The 15,897-nt window shown below is 34.0% G+C and overlaps 1 protein-coding gene across 1 annotated transcript; it reads left to right on the top strand.

Moving 5' to 3' along the window:
• Positions 1-862: 862 nt before the first annotated feature.
• Positions 863-3,873, top strand: LOC138332549 (sacsin-like). The gene is made up of 2 exons (XM_069280554.1): positions 863-1,384; positions 3,595-3,873. The coding sequence occupies exons 1-2, from the start codon at positions 863-865 to the stop codon at positions 3,871-3,873; spliced, it is 801 nt and encodes a 266-aa protein (XP_069136655.1).
• Positions 3,874-15,897: the final 12,024 nt, after the last annotated feature.

The following is a 15,897-nucleotide window of genomic DNA, read 5'->3' as shown; positions in this document are numbered from 1 at the left end:
TCCTTGCAAGGAAAATACAATGATAAAACCATTATTAGAGGTTACACAAAGGACTACATACACTAAAATGTTCTACAGGTAATTTATTCCAGTGTCAAGTGAAGGACTTTTACGCATTTTAAAAAATGATAGAATCACATCAGTTCGTCAGGATTACATCTTCCTACAAGTGAAAGGGAAAGTGGATTACATCTTTAAAGGAAAAGTTGTAGGAACCAGTACAAATGAGTTTGGTCATATACAAAGAAAGGAAATGAACAGCAGGTATTTGCATGGAACTTTTATACAAAAGTTCCTGATGGAATTGACAGGGACCAGTGGCTTATCAAAATCAAAAGAAAGTGGCTAAAACTGATTACAAAATCTACCCAGATTGATTGTTTTAAGCATGCATCACTTTTGATATCAATGCTTATGGCGATTGATCATCCAGAAAGAATTTTCTCAAATTAATGAATCGGGAAAACTTCAGAGAATACCTGTATAAATGCGTCCCCACTCTTGACTTGATTTCCTCCCTAGGTTGTGGTACTGTATGTTCATGAAAAATGGTATCACATGTTTGGATAATACCACATTTAGAGTTTGATAACGGAGAATATGTGGCGCTAGCATCTACATGCTACGATGAAACAATGGAGAATGCACCAAGAAGGAGAACATATATATATATGCAAAGATTGAGGAAGTCAAATGGCTCTGACATGGATGAGAGGAGAGTTAGCGAATGAATTGAGCAAATAGAAGTCGATGTTGGAGAGGACAGGATTGTTTGTTAAATTTGCTTTCGAGATATAACAAAATTCTTCGCGAAAGAACAACTTCGAAAGAGTTGGTAAGCGCTGTTAATGTAACAAGCGGAATGACTTCCAAAACATTACCTCTTATGGTGGTTTTCAAAAACGTCAGACGAAAGCTGTTGGCTATTTGGGCTCTACCAGAGAAGGAACGAAATGTGATCTTCAAGAGATATTTAAGACAATGGCATCCAGACAAAAACTTTGGCAATGAAGAACAGGCAACAGAAACATTTAAGTATATCAAGTTTGTCTGGGACAGACTCACGAATGGTAAACCGGGAAACATTGACGATGACGTCGACCCTTCCAGTTACTCTGACTCCCGATCGTCTACAAACCAGAAATTCTACGATAACGTCTACCGACAGTGTTCTAGAGAAAGAGAATGGTTCCGAGCGTCAGCCGGGACACAACGAGGACAACATAGAGCATACAACGTATTTGACGACGATCCTGTACCAAACCCTATCCAACAAAGGAAGTGGTTCAAACAGGCAGAACTGGATCTCTGTGCAGCAGATCACTTCATGCAGTCTGCAAAGGAGGTCCAAGGGTACAACTGGATATGTTACATGTGTCATCAGGTATAGTCACTTTCTTTTACTGGCGGTTTATTCAACTATTATCAGATGATACTTGTATTTAAAAAATATTTTTATTATATTATATTTCCGGAATGTAAATAATTGATAAAAGGAAAAGCTTACGCCCACTACTAACATATAGTAAAAATAGTAATCAATTATTCTCAAAAATTATATTAAAAAGACATTTATGGTCTTCATCATTAGAGTTCAATACTTATCAACCCACGCCATCGGATGGTATATGTTTATCCTACATTCACTGATTGACTTAGAGCTTTTTAAAAAATGGTAAAAATGCTTCTCACAATCATTGGTTGACTTAGAGCTTTTTATAAATGGTAAAACGCTTCTCACAATCATTGGTTGACTTAGAGCCTATTATCAGACTGTAAAACCTCCCTTAATAGCAGTTTATTATTAAAGAAAAACGTATGCAGACTTTACCAACCAAAAGTACATATAGCTTCAGATTCAACATGGAAGTAATCATAGTTCACTTTAATTCAAAATTCTGTAATATTACAAGGTCCTTAATTTGGGCCAATGCTCAGCTTTTAGGGCGTTACAATTTTACGTGCTTCATTTTTGTTAAGAAGACTACAATTTTCATATCATCATTGATTATCAGTATTCCAGGGGTTACTATCTCTGTCGTTACGTCCACCCCTGGAATATTTCATAGCAATAACATGACTAATCATATACTTACACATTCTTCCTTTGCGGATTACAGAGATAGTGACTCCAAACTTCAAAGCCACACTGACCGACACAGCAAATAATAATTCAAGTATCTTGATTTACGTAAAGGAACTAGCTACTTATTCATCCGTAGTCACAAACAGAGCCTTAAGTTTGCTTTGCTATGATTTATTCCCGTGGTGAATATAACGACAGTGTTAGTAACCCCGGGAATGTCGAGGATGCTGAATTATTAGTCTCTGCTTTTACCTTATTTAGTGACACCCCAATAGGAATATTATATCACATTATTTTAGCTGCAAATATGTCTTTCTCAGCCATTTCATAAATTAACACTGATATCACTATTTCACCCATTAAAGATTTATAAACAAAATTTATTTCATACCCCGATGAAAGATAGTGTTATCATTGCGTATAAAGGATTTTTCATAGTACTTGATTATGTAGGTCATGCAGGTAGGGCGTTAGAATTGTACCTGTTTTCCCTTTTGCATGAGCATAAAAGGCGACTAAATTTATGATCTTTATTTTTTCTTTCTTCCTAACTTACTTTCTTCTTCCTAACGTCTCCCTTGACACCAACTCACGTTTGGCCTTCTGATGAGCGTTCGCCCCTGTGAGGCGGCTCTGGGTTCTGTAACCTGGCCGGGACACATCATAGTCTATAAAATTAGTAGTTTCTGCTTTTTCTTAACGCAGCATAAAGGGAGTTTGACGTCTAGTTCGCCTGTTGTCAGTATAATGTGACCGGGTGAGGTGTGTTTCTTGGTGTCTTCGGCCGCGTGCTTCAGTGATATAGCACTATAATAGGGCAAGAGTTCCACTATAGAAAAAGACGAATACACCGCATTCTCATAAAAACGCACCTCGTACTAAACACACACAAAACACCGCATGCATGGAACACCGTCCTAACAAGACCCTTGCTGTTAATAGGACGTTAATTCAATCAAATAAACAAACAAACAAACGTTTAAATGTATGATTCCATTAATGGGTTTAGTATTTAGCTAATTTTGGGCCAGGTTAGCTTAAGTCATGGTGCGACGTCGTCCGTTAGCATTTCATTCAAATCACTACTCGTCAAAGAGTTCTCCATGGATTGTGACCAAATTCTGCCAGAAACATCCTTTGGGAAAGGGGAACAGAGTTTGAAAACATTTTGTTTCTGAACTAAATTTGGACAGCAGGTTCTTGCGGGAACAGCAATAGAATTTGTATACATTTGGTTCTGTCCCCCTTGAACAGAAAGGGTGGGGCCAATGGGGACATAAGAGTTAAATCTTTCATTTCCTTCAGAAAAGAAACGATGACCCTGTATTCAGAACATTACTTGTCATTTATAGGGAATTGTTAGGTTCTGTCGTTTAATATATCTGTGTTGATATGATACTTACAATCTAAAAATAAAAAGATATTTCTAGACTTCATTCGCAACAACCAACATCGAGTGTACATGTATGCTTTAATTCTAATCTAATCGGTTTATTTCTCATCATTAGGCGGCGGAGAAATCTTTAAAGTCAATGGTGTATGGAAAAGATTCTAACAATGTCACTCATGGTCACGACATTTATCAAATAGCAGCCTCTTTATCTAACAATTCACTTATGAGTGCTGCTGGTGAACTACAAAATCTCCTTGGATACCACACACACATGCGATATCCAGATGTACATGCAGCTGGTAAGATTCCATCCACATCATTCACCAGACATCAGGCAGAGTCAGCACTCGGGATAGCAAAACAGATCCTAAGAGATGCTGCCCCAAAGAACTAAAGGTAAGCTGTTTTGTTGATATGAAGAAAAAAGTGGTCATACCGTGTACCAGATGTCCAACCAGTCTCATCCCGTCACGTTAGACCCAAACTCATACAGTCAATATTTCATATTAAGGTGGAGCATTTTAATCCATGAATATCTGAAAGAATAACCATTATAAATGACTTATTCGATAAAATTTATGCATCATACATACTCTTTAAAATGATGCCATAATACAGAAAAGATGCATACTACTATTGAAAATACCGAATACCGACAAAATGTCTATTTGTATTGACTTTTACTTTCTAATTATGTTACCAGAATGTACTTGGACGAAGTGGCTGGGTGACGTATAGATAAGAAAGAGAAGTCATTTAAAAACATTCACCAATACGTGGACGTTAAGTTTAATGAAGAAGCGTGAATAATCTGTCAACTCCATTGATGCATTACGAACAATGTTTTGGGAGCCTTGTATATAGTATTGCTTTATATATTATGTATACATTGTACTCTATTGAAGACTTCCCATATTGAAGTCAATATTGAATGTTAAACTTTATTCACTATAACCGATTATAATATTGTATACGTTATGTATAATCATACATTCCTGGAACATATTATTGAAATGAGATAAACATTCCGCTGTATCTTGCTCTATGCCATACTCCATATTTGTATTTATAAGTTTTCCTTGTATTGACTTTGTAGGAATATTCTTGTTTCCTTTTTCCAAAGACTGTTTTGTATATATCTACGAGTATATTTTAACAAGCTTATGTTTTATAGCAAATGTTATTGTACATTAGTGTTACTTCAATATTTTTTCATCTTAATTTATTTTACTTTTGATAAAAATCTACCTTTATGGACATAATCAGTTGCTTTACAACAATATATACATGTATAGAACCAGACGTAGGAGAATAGAAATAGTTGCCTCTTCATATAATCAATTTGTATGCATGTATATATATGTATATCGCCGTGTATTTTATCAAGTCAAGCTTGTCTCCAAAATTTCCGCTAATTTTAATTCTAATTATCAATATTCTAGTCATTTTAGCATTCGTACTAATTGTCTCCCTTTTATCATGCAGATAGTCGACCATTGTTTACATTTTCTGTTTCGGAAATTATATTATGATCAGCTGATCATTATGACAACATAACAAATCGACCAATGAAAATATGTGTTACTTGTGAATCTAGATTACCTTTTAATGATGTGAAGGATATCCACATTTCATGGCAATTTGCGATATCTAAAGAACACTTGTTAATTGTGCATCATTTTGAAAACAAAATACTATTGTATATAATACCTTCCGAATTAAGCTTGTTTAAGTCTTAGTAATGTATCACCGTAGATGTAAAGTCTGACCTTCCAATGCACGTGTAAAAATATTATAACATTGGGATTTCATATTGCGATAGGTCCTACATGTTTAATATAACACGATGTTTTGACAGGATGGAATCTTTGTATGTAGATATTTTAGAGAGGCCACACGATAGGTCCTATATACCAGATGTTTTGGCATTATGGAATATTTGTATGTAGATATTTTAGGAGACCACACAGATAGGTGCTGTATACCAGATGTTTTGGCATTATGGAATACTTTGTATGTAGATATTTTAGAGAGGCCACACGATAGGTGGTATACCAGATGTTTTGACATAGAATATTTGTATGTATATTTAGAGAGACCACGATGGTTTATGTACCAGATGTTTTGACATTGTGAATATTTGTATGTAGATATTTTAGGATACACACGATAAGTTATATACCAATGTTTTGATATTATGGAATATTGTATGTAATATTTTAGAGAGAACACCCGATAGGTCCTATATACCAGATGTTTTGACATTATGGAATATTTGTATGTAGATATTTTAGAGAGACCACACGATAGGTCCTATATACCAGATGTTTTGACATTATGGAATATTTGTATGTAGATATTTTAGAGAGACCACCCGATAGGTCCTATATACCAGATGTTTTGACATTATGGAATATTTGTATGTAGATATTTTAGAGAGACCACCCGATAGGTCCTATATACCAGATGTTTTGACATTATGGAATATTTGTATGTAGATATTTTAGAGAGACCACCCGATAGGTCCTATATACCAGATGTTTTGACATTATGGAATATTTGTATGTAGATATTTTAGAGAGACCACACGATAGGTCCTATATACCAGATGTTTTGACATTATGGAATATTTGTATGTAGATATTTTAGAGAGACCACCCGATAGGTCCTATATACCAGATGTTTTGACATTATGGAATATTTGTATGTAGATATTTTAGAGAGACCACCCAATAGGTCCTATATACCAGATGTTTTGACATTATGGAATATTTGTATGTAGATATTTTAGAGAGACCACAAGATAGATCCTATATACCAGATGTTTTGACATTATGGAATATTTGTATGTAGATATTTTAGAGAGACCACACGATAGGTCCTATATACCCGATGTTTTGACATTATGGAATATTTGTATGTAGATATTTTAGAGATACCACCCGATAGGTCCTATATACCAGATGTTTTGACATTACAGAATATTTGTATGTAGATATTTTAGAGAGAACACTCGATATGTCCTATATAACAGATGTTTTGACACTACGGAATATTTGTTATGTAGATATTTCAGAGAGAACATCCGATAGGTCCTATATACCTGATGTTTTGACATTATGGAATATTTGTATGTAGATATTTCAGAGAGAACATCCGATAGGTCCTATATACTTGATGTTTTACATTATGGAACATTTGTATATAGAATTTTAGAGAGATACACCATAGGTCCTATATACCAGATGTTTTGACATTATGGAATATTTGTATATAGATATTTAAGAGAGACCACACGATAGGTCCTATTTACCAGATGTTTTGACATTATGAAATATTTGTATGTAGATATTTTAGAGAGAACATCCGATAGGTCCTATATATCAGATGTTTTGATAATTTTGAATATTTGTTTTTAGATATTTTAGAAAGGCTTCCGAAAGTTCATGGACGGTGTCCGCCGTGGCAGAGAAGTATATGTTAATGAAAGTCTATACTTATTTTGTAGGCCACGAGTCAGGTCACGTGGTACTGGTCTCTGGGTTTCCTCCCTAACCTAAGCCTAGTGTGTATTAGACAATCATTTGTTAACGTAAATCAAAATGTCAGAGTACGATTTGATACATCCGTTTGCCATGTATTTTGTATGTTATTGCATTGTTATTTTGTTGTATACACTTTAAATGTACGTTACAGTATAATATGTAAGTGATTCCATCATTATGAAGTACATTTTAGTATTATGGTTAAGTAAAATATATCAATTACTTACTAGAGCCATTTCTACATATAAAACAAAATGTGGAACACAGTTAGCTCCCCTTAGAAATATTCTAACAAGCACATTTATATTTATGTATTTGTTAATCGTGTCAAGTTAATGTTCTAGCGACTACTGAAACATTCCTGGTAACCTACCTAATCTGATTTATATTTAGTGTTACATTGTAATGGCTCCTTGCGTGAACATTTATATTATAACCAAATATGTTGTCATGAACATTAATATTTTTTCTGGTAAAGAATAAGTTAATGCATGTTCGACAAGTTTTTTTTTACATATTTTTTTATTTTGTATCTTCGGTTAGAAGAATGTATTTTATTACGGACATATTTTGTATTTTTATAATGTGTATATTGCTACATGTAGTACATATTTGTTTACAACAATTACCTTGATAAACTATTAATCATCTTTATCATAGAAAAATTATGTTTAACAGACATAAAATGTATTGTTAATTCCTATACCGATTGACATACCCTATATTCTATTGAGTTATCTCACAAACTATTGTTACCAACGGTTTCACATAGAATTCTTTAAAGGCCCACTACTTTTTCGAAACTCCTTTTGATTTTTTAAATGGGAATGTAAAACAAGACTGATAATTTTGTTGAGTCGCAAAAGTTATTAGCTTACATTTATACTACACTTTTCTAAAAAAATAATAAAAATAAATTAAATGATATTTTAATAACGCGGGTCGTATTATGTTTTCTGTCGTCGTCCTAATTTCCCTTAGTTATCACTGTGTCAGACGGCAACACAGCGAAATCATTCTTCACTATTACAAAATATTACACAGGAAATCTTGCATTTGTTTGGTGCCATCAATATCAATTTTCTTTTTTATTATTGTGTTTAAGAAACTTTTATTTTTTGTTTCGGAAAGGTAGTGGGTCTTGAATTTAAACCTTATAAAACAAATATGAAAAGTTAAACATGTTTGTCACTTTATTATGTGTTATGTTCATCAATAATAATAGTACCGTAGAAAATTTATCTTGTAATCGACATAAAAATGTATTGTTTGGATGTGTACCTTACAAGTATAAGAAAATTACGGTTAATGTCATAAATCATTGTCTGGAATCTTTTTTACGTATAACATTTATGTTGTACTCGTTATATTTATGTTATGATGATGTCAATGCTGATAAAGAAGTAATATTATTGTTATTCGACATTTTTTATATTGGAGTTACTTCCCTTCGTTTCACTGAGGTAGTAAAACGAAGGAAATCGAAGTAACTCTGATAGATCAGAAAATCCAGTGCATAACCTATTGAAGGTATGTTGTAGCCGACATGAAATTATGTAACTGTTAAATAGTTCCGTTTTACAATAACTTTAACAAATTGTTGTTTAAAGATGCTCCACCGCCGATAAAGCATAAATGATATTCATCATTTGAACAATAATTTGTGATTAATCGTGTATATATATGCCTAATTAATACAAAGAATGATATAAAATAATTTATTTCGCCTTTAGTGCATGCGTAATCGGTATTTCATTCCATATAGGATATAGTGCCACGGAATTTTTTCGGGATGCAATTAATAAATTTCCATATATCTAACTTGAAGTAAAATTTATAGCTCAAATTTTCAATGTTGGTATTGGTGTAAAGTAACTAACTTTTGTAACTGATATTGAAAAAATACCATTTTTCAGCGGTGGAGCATCTTTTAAGTATATTTGTTTCTGATAACTACATGTTGTAAACGACATGAACAATTTGATTGACTATTTTTGCCGAATTCAGAAATAAATGTTAGCACAAATAATGTAAAGTATCCTTAAGTGTGATAACTAATGGTGTTATGTTGTAACATACACATGGTCGTGATTTGAATATTTTAACCAGTACTGACGTTATGGTTTTATGTAAAAGTAACTTTCAAAAAATATTATTTAACTTTTTCGGTGTAGAGAAATAGAAAATTGTGTCTGTGCTTTTAATATTCTGAACAGTGCAGAAGTAATATTTAAAAAATTATGATGTAGCATCCTTCGGTATAGTGAATTTACAGTGGTTCGGAAATAAAATAGCATTCAAGAAAGTGGAAGAATGAAAAAAAATCTATATAGGCTTATCATTTTTAGAAATGGACAATGCGCGATCCATTTCCGCTCCAATTGGTATCAATGTTGCGAATATTTGAAGTAGGAAGTAGATCATTTCATTCTACAGTTCGTCTACAATAAATAAATTATTAATAAGTATTACAGTAAATATATTATAACCGCCATTAGCATATCCATGTTAACATTAATATTCACACTGTTTAAAGGTTTATATTATTATTTATGATTGTTGATAACTTTAACAAGTAACTGTTACATAACCACGCCGAGTAGGTGGTACTTTAAAATATCCATCCGCGTAGATGATTTATGCTAGGTTTAGCTATAGGATAGATATTTAACCAGTACATAGAACAGATGTTGTGTTTGACAGTAACATTCTTAAAGTATTGTTAATTATCATTCCTTTAAGGAATTTATGTTGCAACAGACAGATTTATCTGGTATGACGAATATTTTACTAGCACATAGAACAGATGTTATATTTGACAGTAACATTCTTAAAATATTGTTAAGTATCATGCCTTTAAAGAATTTATGTTGCAACAGACAGATTTATCTGCTATGACGAATATTTTACTAGACATATTTGCTAGGACGAATATTTTACTAGGACATAGAACAGATGTTATGTGTAACAGTAACATTTCTAAAGTATTGTAAGTATTATTCCATTATTACATAAGTTAGGGTTTAGAAAACAGCACTGTGATCTTCTCGAATTAATGCTAAGCAGCATTTCATGTGATGACGTTTTGATATAACCGACTTAGTTATACTGTAAGGAGTATTCTTTCTAGCACAAAATTTATTTAGATAATTTTGTACTAGATTCAGAAGATGCTTGAGAAACACCCTTGAATATCAGTGGAATCGTGTTGCTATGGACATATGTTTGATATATCGGTTAAAACATTTAACATTACTTACACGAAATTTTTAATTCAGTATAGTATTGTGTAATATTTTTACCTTAAATATTCGTCAAAGTTGGAATGCGATAATGTGTCTCGTTATAGCGTTATGTACTGATGTTACTACTAGGATATACATCTACATATAGATGTATTTGATGTGACCTAAATTAAAATCGGTATAATGATACAGTTTTCGTGAGTGTTTATCCTGACATGGAGATAAATCTAACCCATGTTTTAGTGTAAAATGCATCTATCTGATTTTGAAAATGAATACACAGTAATATTTGATATACTTCAATTGTGTAATGTATTGTGAACTAACTTATTTTTGAGGTTACTTTGTTTACCGTTTTTCGTGTCAAAGTTTTTTTTTACCGGAAATTAATTTTGCGATTGAAACCTAATGGTTCTATTGTATTTAATTTTGAGACTCTTTTACGGCGATTGAAACACATTGGTTCTATTGTATTTAATTTTGAGACTCTTTTACGGCGATTGAAACACATTGGTTCTATTGTATTTAATTTTGAGACTCTTTTACGGCGATTGAAACACATTGGTTCTATTGCATTTGATTTTGAGACTCTTTTACGGCGATTGAAACTATGTTCTATATTATTGGACTCTTTATTGAAACATTGGTTCTATGTATTTAATTTTGAGACTCTTTTACGGCGATTGAAACCTAATGGTTCTATTGTATTTAATTTTGAGACTCTTTTACGGCGATTGAAACACATTGGTTCTATTGTATTTAATTTTGAGACTCTTTTACGGCGATTGAAACACATTGGTTCTATTGTATTTAATTTTGAGACTCTTTTACGGCGATTGAAACACATTGGTTCTATTGTATTTAATTTTGAGACTCTTTTACGGCGATTGAAACACAATGGTTCTATTGTATTTAATTTTGAGACTCTTTTACGGCGATTGAAACACATTGGTTCTATTGTATTTAATTTTGAGACTCTTTTACGGCGATTGAAACTATGGTTCTATTGTATTTAATTTGAGACTCTTTTCGGCGATTGACTAATGGTTCTATTGTATTTAATTTGAGACTCTTTACGGCGATTGAAACACATTGGTTCTATTGTATTTATTGAGACTCTTTTACGGCGATTGAACTAATGGTTCTATTGTATTTAATTTTGAGACTCTTTTACGGCGATTGAAACATAATGGTTCTATTGTATTAATTTGAGACTCTTTTACGGCGATTGAAACCTAATGGTTCTATTGTATTTAATTTGGAGACTCTTTTACGGCGATTGAAACACATTGGTTCTATTGTATTTAATTTTGAGACTCTTTTACGGCGATTGAAACACATTGGTTCTATTGTATTTAATTTTGAGACTCTTTTACGGCGATTGAAACACATTGGTTCTATTGTATTTAATTTTGAGACTCTTTTACGGCGATTGAAACCTAATGGTTCTTTTGTATTTAATTTTGAAACTCTTTTACGGCGATTGAAACACATTGGTTCTATTGTATTAAATTTTGAGACTCTTTCACGGCGATTTTCTTTTCGATTTCTTGTCACCTGCAAAATGTAATCGCAGGCATAAGTAAGTTGGTTGACAGTATACACTTAATTCCTGATCGCAAAAATAATAATTGGTTTATGATCACCCAGATAAAGTGTGATGTGAACTAATATTGTCTTATTAAATTTGAATTGTACTTAATTTTAATAAAGAGATTTTCTTAAAAATCATTGTGTTATGACTTCACTTCCTTAATGAAAAACATACTCTGTCCATGTTCAGTTGTCTGTCGTCCATGGTCAGGTTTCTGTCGTCCATGGTCAGTTTTCTGTCGTCCATGGTCAGTTGTCTGTCGTCCATGGTCAGTTGCCTGTCGTCAATAGTCAGGTGTCTGTCGTTCATTGTCAGTTGTCTGTCGTCCATGGTCAGTTGTCTGTCGTCCATGGTCAGGTGTCTGTCGTCCATGGTCAGTTGTCTGTCGTCCATGGTCAGTTGTCTGTCGTCCATGGTCAGTTGTCTGTCGTCAATAGTCAGTTGTCTGTCGTCCATGGTCAGTTGTCTGTCGTCCATGGTCAGTTGTCTGTCGTCCATGGTCAGTTGTCTGTCGTCCATGGTCAGTTGTCTGTCGTCCATGGTCAGATGTCTGTCGTCCATGGTCAGTTGTCTGTCGTCCATAGTCAGATGTCTGTCGTCCATAGTTAGTTGTCTGTCGTCCATGGTCAGTTGTCTGTCGTTCATGGTCAGTTTTCTGTCGTCCATGGTCAGATGTCTGTCGTCCATGGTCAGTTGTCTGTCGTTCATGGTCAGTTGTCTGTCGTCCATGGTTAGGTGTCTGTCGTCCATGGTCAGTTGTCTGTCGTTCATGGTCAGTTGTCTGTCGTTCATGGTCAGTTGTCTGTCGTCCATGGTCAGTTGTCTGTCGTCCATGGTCAGTTGTCTGTCGTCCATAAGTAAACAATTCTTATGTCCTATCAAACTGATATGGTGTACCTGACAATGCCAGTTTGATACGTGATGTGTATCGTCAACGTACGATGATCACCTCGTGGTCCTTAGCTCACCCTACTTACCATCTCTATACGAGAAATAATTACCTCCCATCGAGGGGTGTGACCTTGATACCACTGACCACTAGGGATGTGACCTTGATACCACTGACCACTAGGTATGTGACCTTGATACCACTGACCAATAGGGTTGTGACTTTGATACTACTGACCACGATAGGTGTGACCTTGATACTAGGGATGTGACCTTGATACCACTGAAAGGGCACAAAGGGAAGCAGCAAGAATAATTACGGGTTTGCCATCATTTGCTAAAAATGAATCTCTTTATAGTGAATCAGTTTTGGAAGTACTAAGTGATAGGAGAGCTAGAAGAAAACTTAAATTATTACATAAGATGAAAACTCATGATACTCCTAACTTTCTTTCGAATCTATTACCTCCCACAGTTGATGAAAATAATCAATATGCTCTAAGAAACAATAACGACTTTTGTATTCGAAACTATCGACTCTCCTCCACTCTCAAGTCTTTCTTACCTTCTACTTAAAGAAACTGGAATAATTTAGATAATGATATTAAGTCATTACCCATTTCTCCTTTTAAGATTGCTCTTTCCCAACAAATAGTCTCTCATCGACCAATTTATTTTAGCTATGGTGACAGAAAATTAAATATTTTTCACACCAGAATGAGGCACAAATGTAGCAATCTAAATGACGATCTTTTCCGTTCAAATATAGTCGAAAATTCTCGTTGTACAAACTGTGGAAATCATTGTGAAAATGCTTATCATTATTTCTTAGAATGTCCTAATTATTTAGATGCCCGTACAAAGTTAATTAGCGAAATTAATGAGCAAAGTCTGAAAATACACCTTAATTTGCTGCTTTTTGGTAATGAAAATTTGGCTTTGGAGGTAAATTGTAAAATTTTTGAACATGTGCAATTGTATATTAGGTCCAGTGGAAGATTCTGAACATACATATAAGCTTTAAACATACAACAGTTTTTACTACACAATTATTATTTTGATTAAATTGATTTAAAGTAACATTATTTGATTTGTTTAATCTGTATAAGATATCTAAGTCATCATGTATAATATGTTAATTGTGTTATAATGTTAGGAGACGGCTGTTTAAGTTGGAATAACTTGTGCCTGATCCTTTTGTGTTTTACAATAAAATATGTTTAAAGTAAAGTATACCACTGACCACGATAGTTGTGACTTTGATACTACTGACCACGATAGGTGTGACCTTGATACAACTGACCACGAGAGGTGTGACCTTGATACAACTGACCACGAGAGGTGTGACCTTGATACAACTGACCACTAGGGATATGACCTTGATACCACTGACCACGATAGGTGTGACCTTGATACCACTGACCACGAGAGGTGTGACCTTGATACCACTGACCACTAGAAGTGTGACATTGATACCACTGACCACTAGGGTTGTGACTTTGATACTACTGACCACGAGGGATGTGACCTTGATACCACTGACCACGAGAGGTGTGACCTTGATACCACTGACCACTAGAAGTATGACATTAATACTACTGACCACGAGGGATGTGACCAACCACTAGGAGTGTGACCTGGATACTACTGACCACGATGATGTGAAACAAGGTTTTATATCCTCGACTTTAGCATAGGTTTGCTTTGTTCACAGAAATGAGAATAATGAATTTCATTTTACCTTATGTTACTTAGAATGTCTGTGTCACTAGTATAGTAACAAGAGTTGAGTCATCATAACGCATTGACCTCGATTATGATGTCGGCCACGATTGCGTTTGTCGCTTTGACCTATTTTTATGACAATACTACTTGACCTTTATGGACCCTGACTCATAGCAGTAATGATGTCTCGGTGACACGGTAACCTTTTGGTGGTTAATCTGGCAGAGTATGTTTTTTCTGTACTCAGAATTGGCTGTCCTCTGTACAAAGCACAGTCAAAATGAGACCATTGCCATGACAAAAATGATACAGCATCATTACTAGTTTGTGACTGGTGTGGTTAGGGCTTTAACCACAGCGAGACATACCTGGTCTGTCCCCTATTAAATACCTAGAACTTAGAACTGACAACTATTCTGACTGAGAATCCACATAGGGTAGAGCTGGATATAGTTTAGGAAAACTGTACTTTATTTTAACAGCAACTGTTTTATCTATCTCGTTTTATTGTATTATACATAAATGTTTCAGTAGCTTAATGGAGGGGTAGGGTATTGTAACCTGTATTTAGTGAACTACCAAGTAATATGTCATACAATTCAGCCGAAATAGACGGGTATCCGGATTAGACAAATGATATTGACATATTTTGTTTTTGATACTGGTCCTAAAATACAGCTGTTTCTATTATAACTACTATCTGACGGTGAGTGAATCTCTTGTCGTTACCAAATTGTAAAGCTCTTTTATATCAATACAAAGGTTTTAGCTCTTTAGTATTTTGATTGATACTGGTCCTAATATACAGCTGTTTCTTTTATATTGTTATTCAATATTAGCTTCAGATATGTACAAATTACCACTTGTACGTAAACATTTTCACTGAGGGGGATTAGGAAGGGTTATGAATAGAAATAACCGTGAATGGAAATGACAAATATTCCTACGTTAAATACATATATATAACAATTGCATTATGTCTGCATTGCCTCACACCAATAGGGTGGTATACGTTTTGTAAATGATTAATTCAACTCTATATAGGCATAATAATCACTATTCAAGTACAACGTACTTTGGAATGACTTGGCACACAATCGTATAACGGTCTGTCATAAATTGATTCAATCTTAGATACAATATACGTAGACGTGCACAGGAATGGCGATGTGGATTTTATAAACCGTACCAAATACGGGACATAGGGACGTACGAACTGGTACCATTAATATGTTGAGACCTAAACGACTTTTAATTTTTTAGAATGGAGATGTAAAACGAGATTGATAATTTTGTAGAGTCGCGAAAGTTATTAGATTTAAATCTTACCATAAACATTACTTTAACATAAAGTTCTAAACGTAGTTATTCAAATAGATTGAATGTTAATTTGAATAACGCATTCCGTCTTATTTTTTCGC

Source organism: Argopecten irradians, chromosome 10, assembly GCF_041381155.1.
Source record: "Argopecten irradians isolate NY chromosome 10, Ai_NY, whole genome shotgun sequence".
NCBI lineage: Eukaryota > Metazoa > Mollusca > Bivalvia > Pectinida > Pectinidae > Argopecten > Argopecten irradians.
Note: the sequence above shows the minus strand (reverse complement) of the source record. Positions and strands in the feature narration are given on the sequence as shown.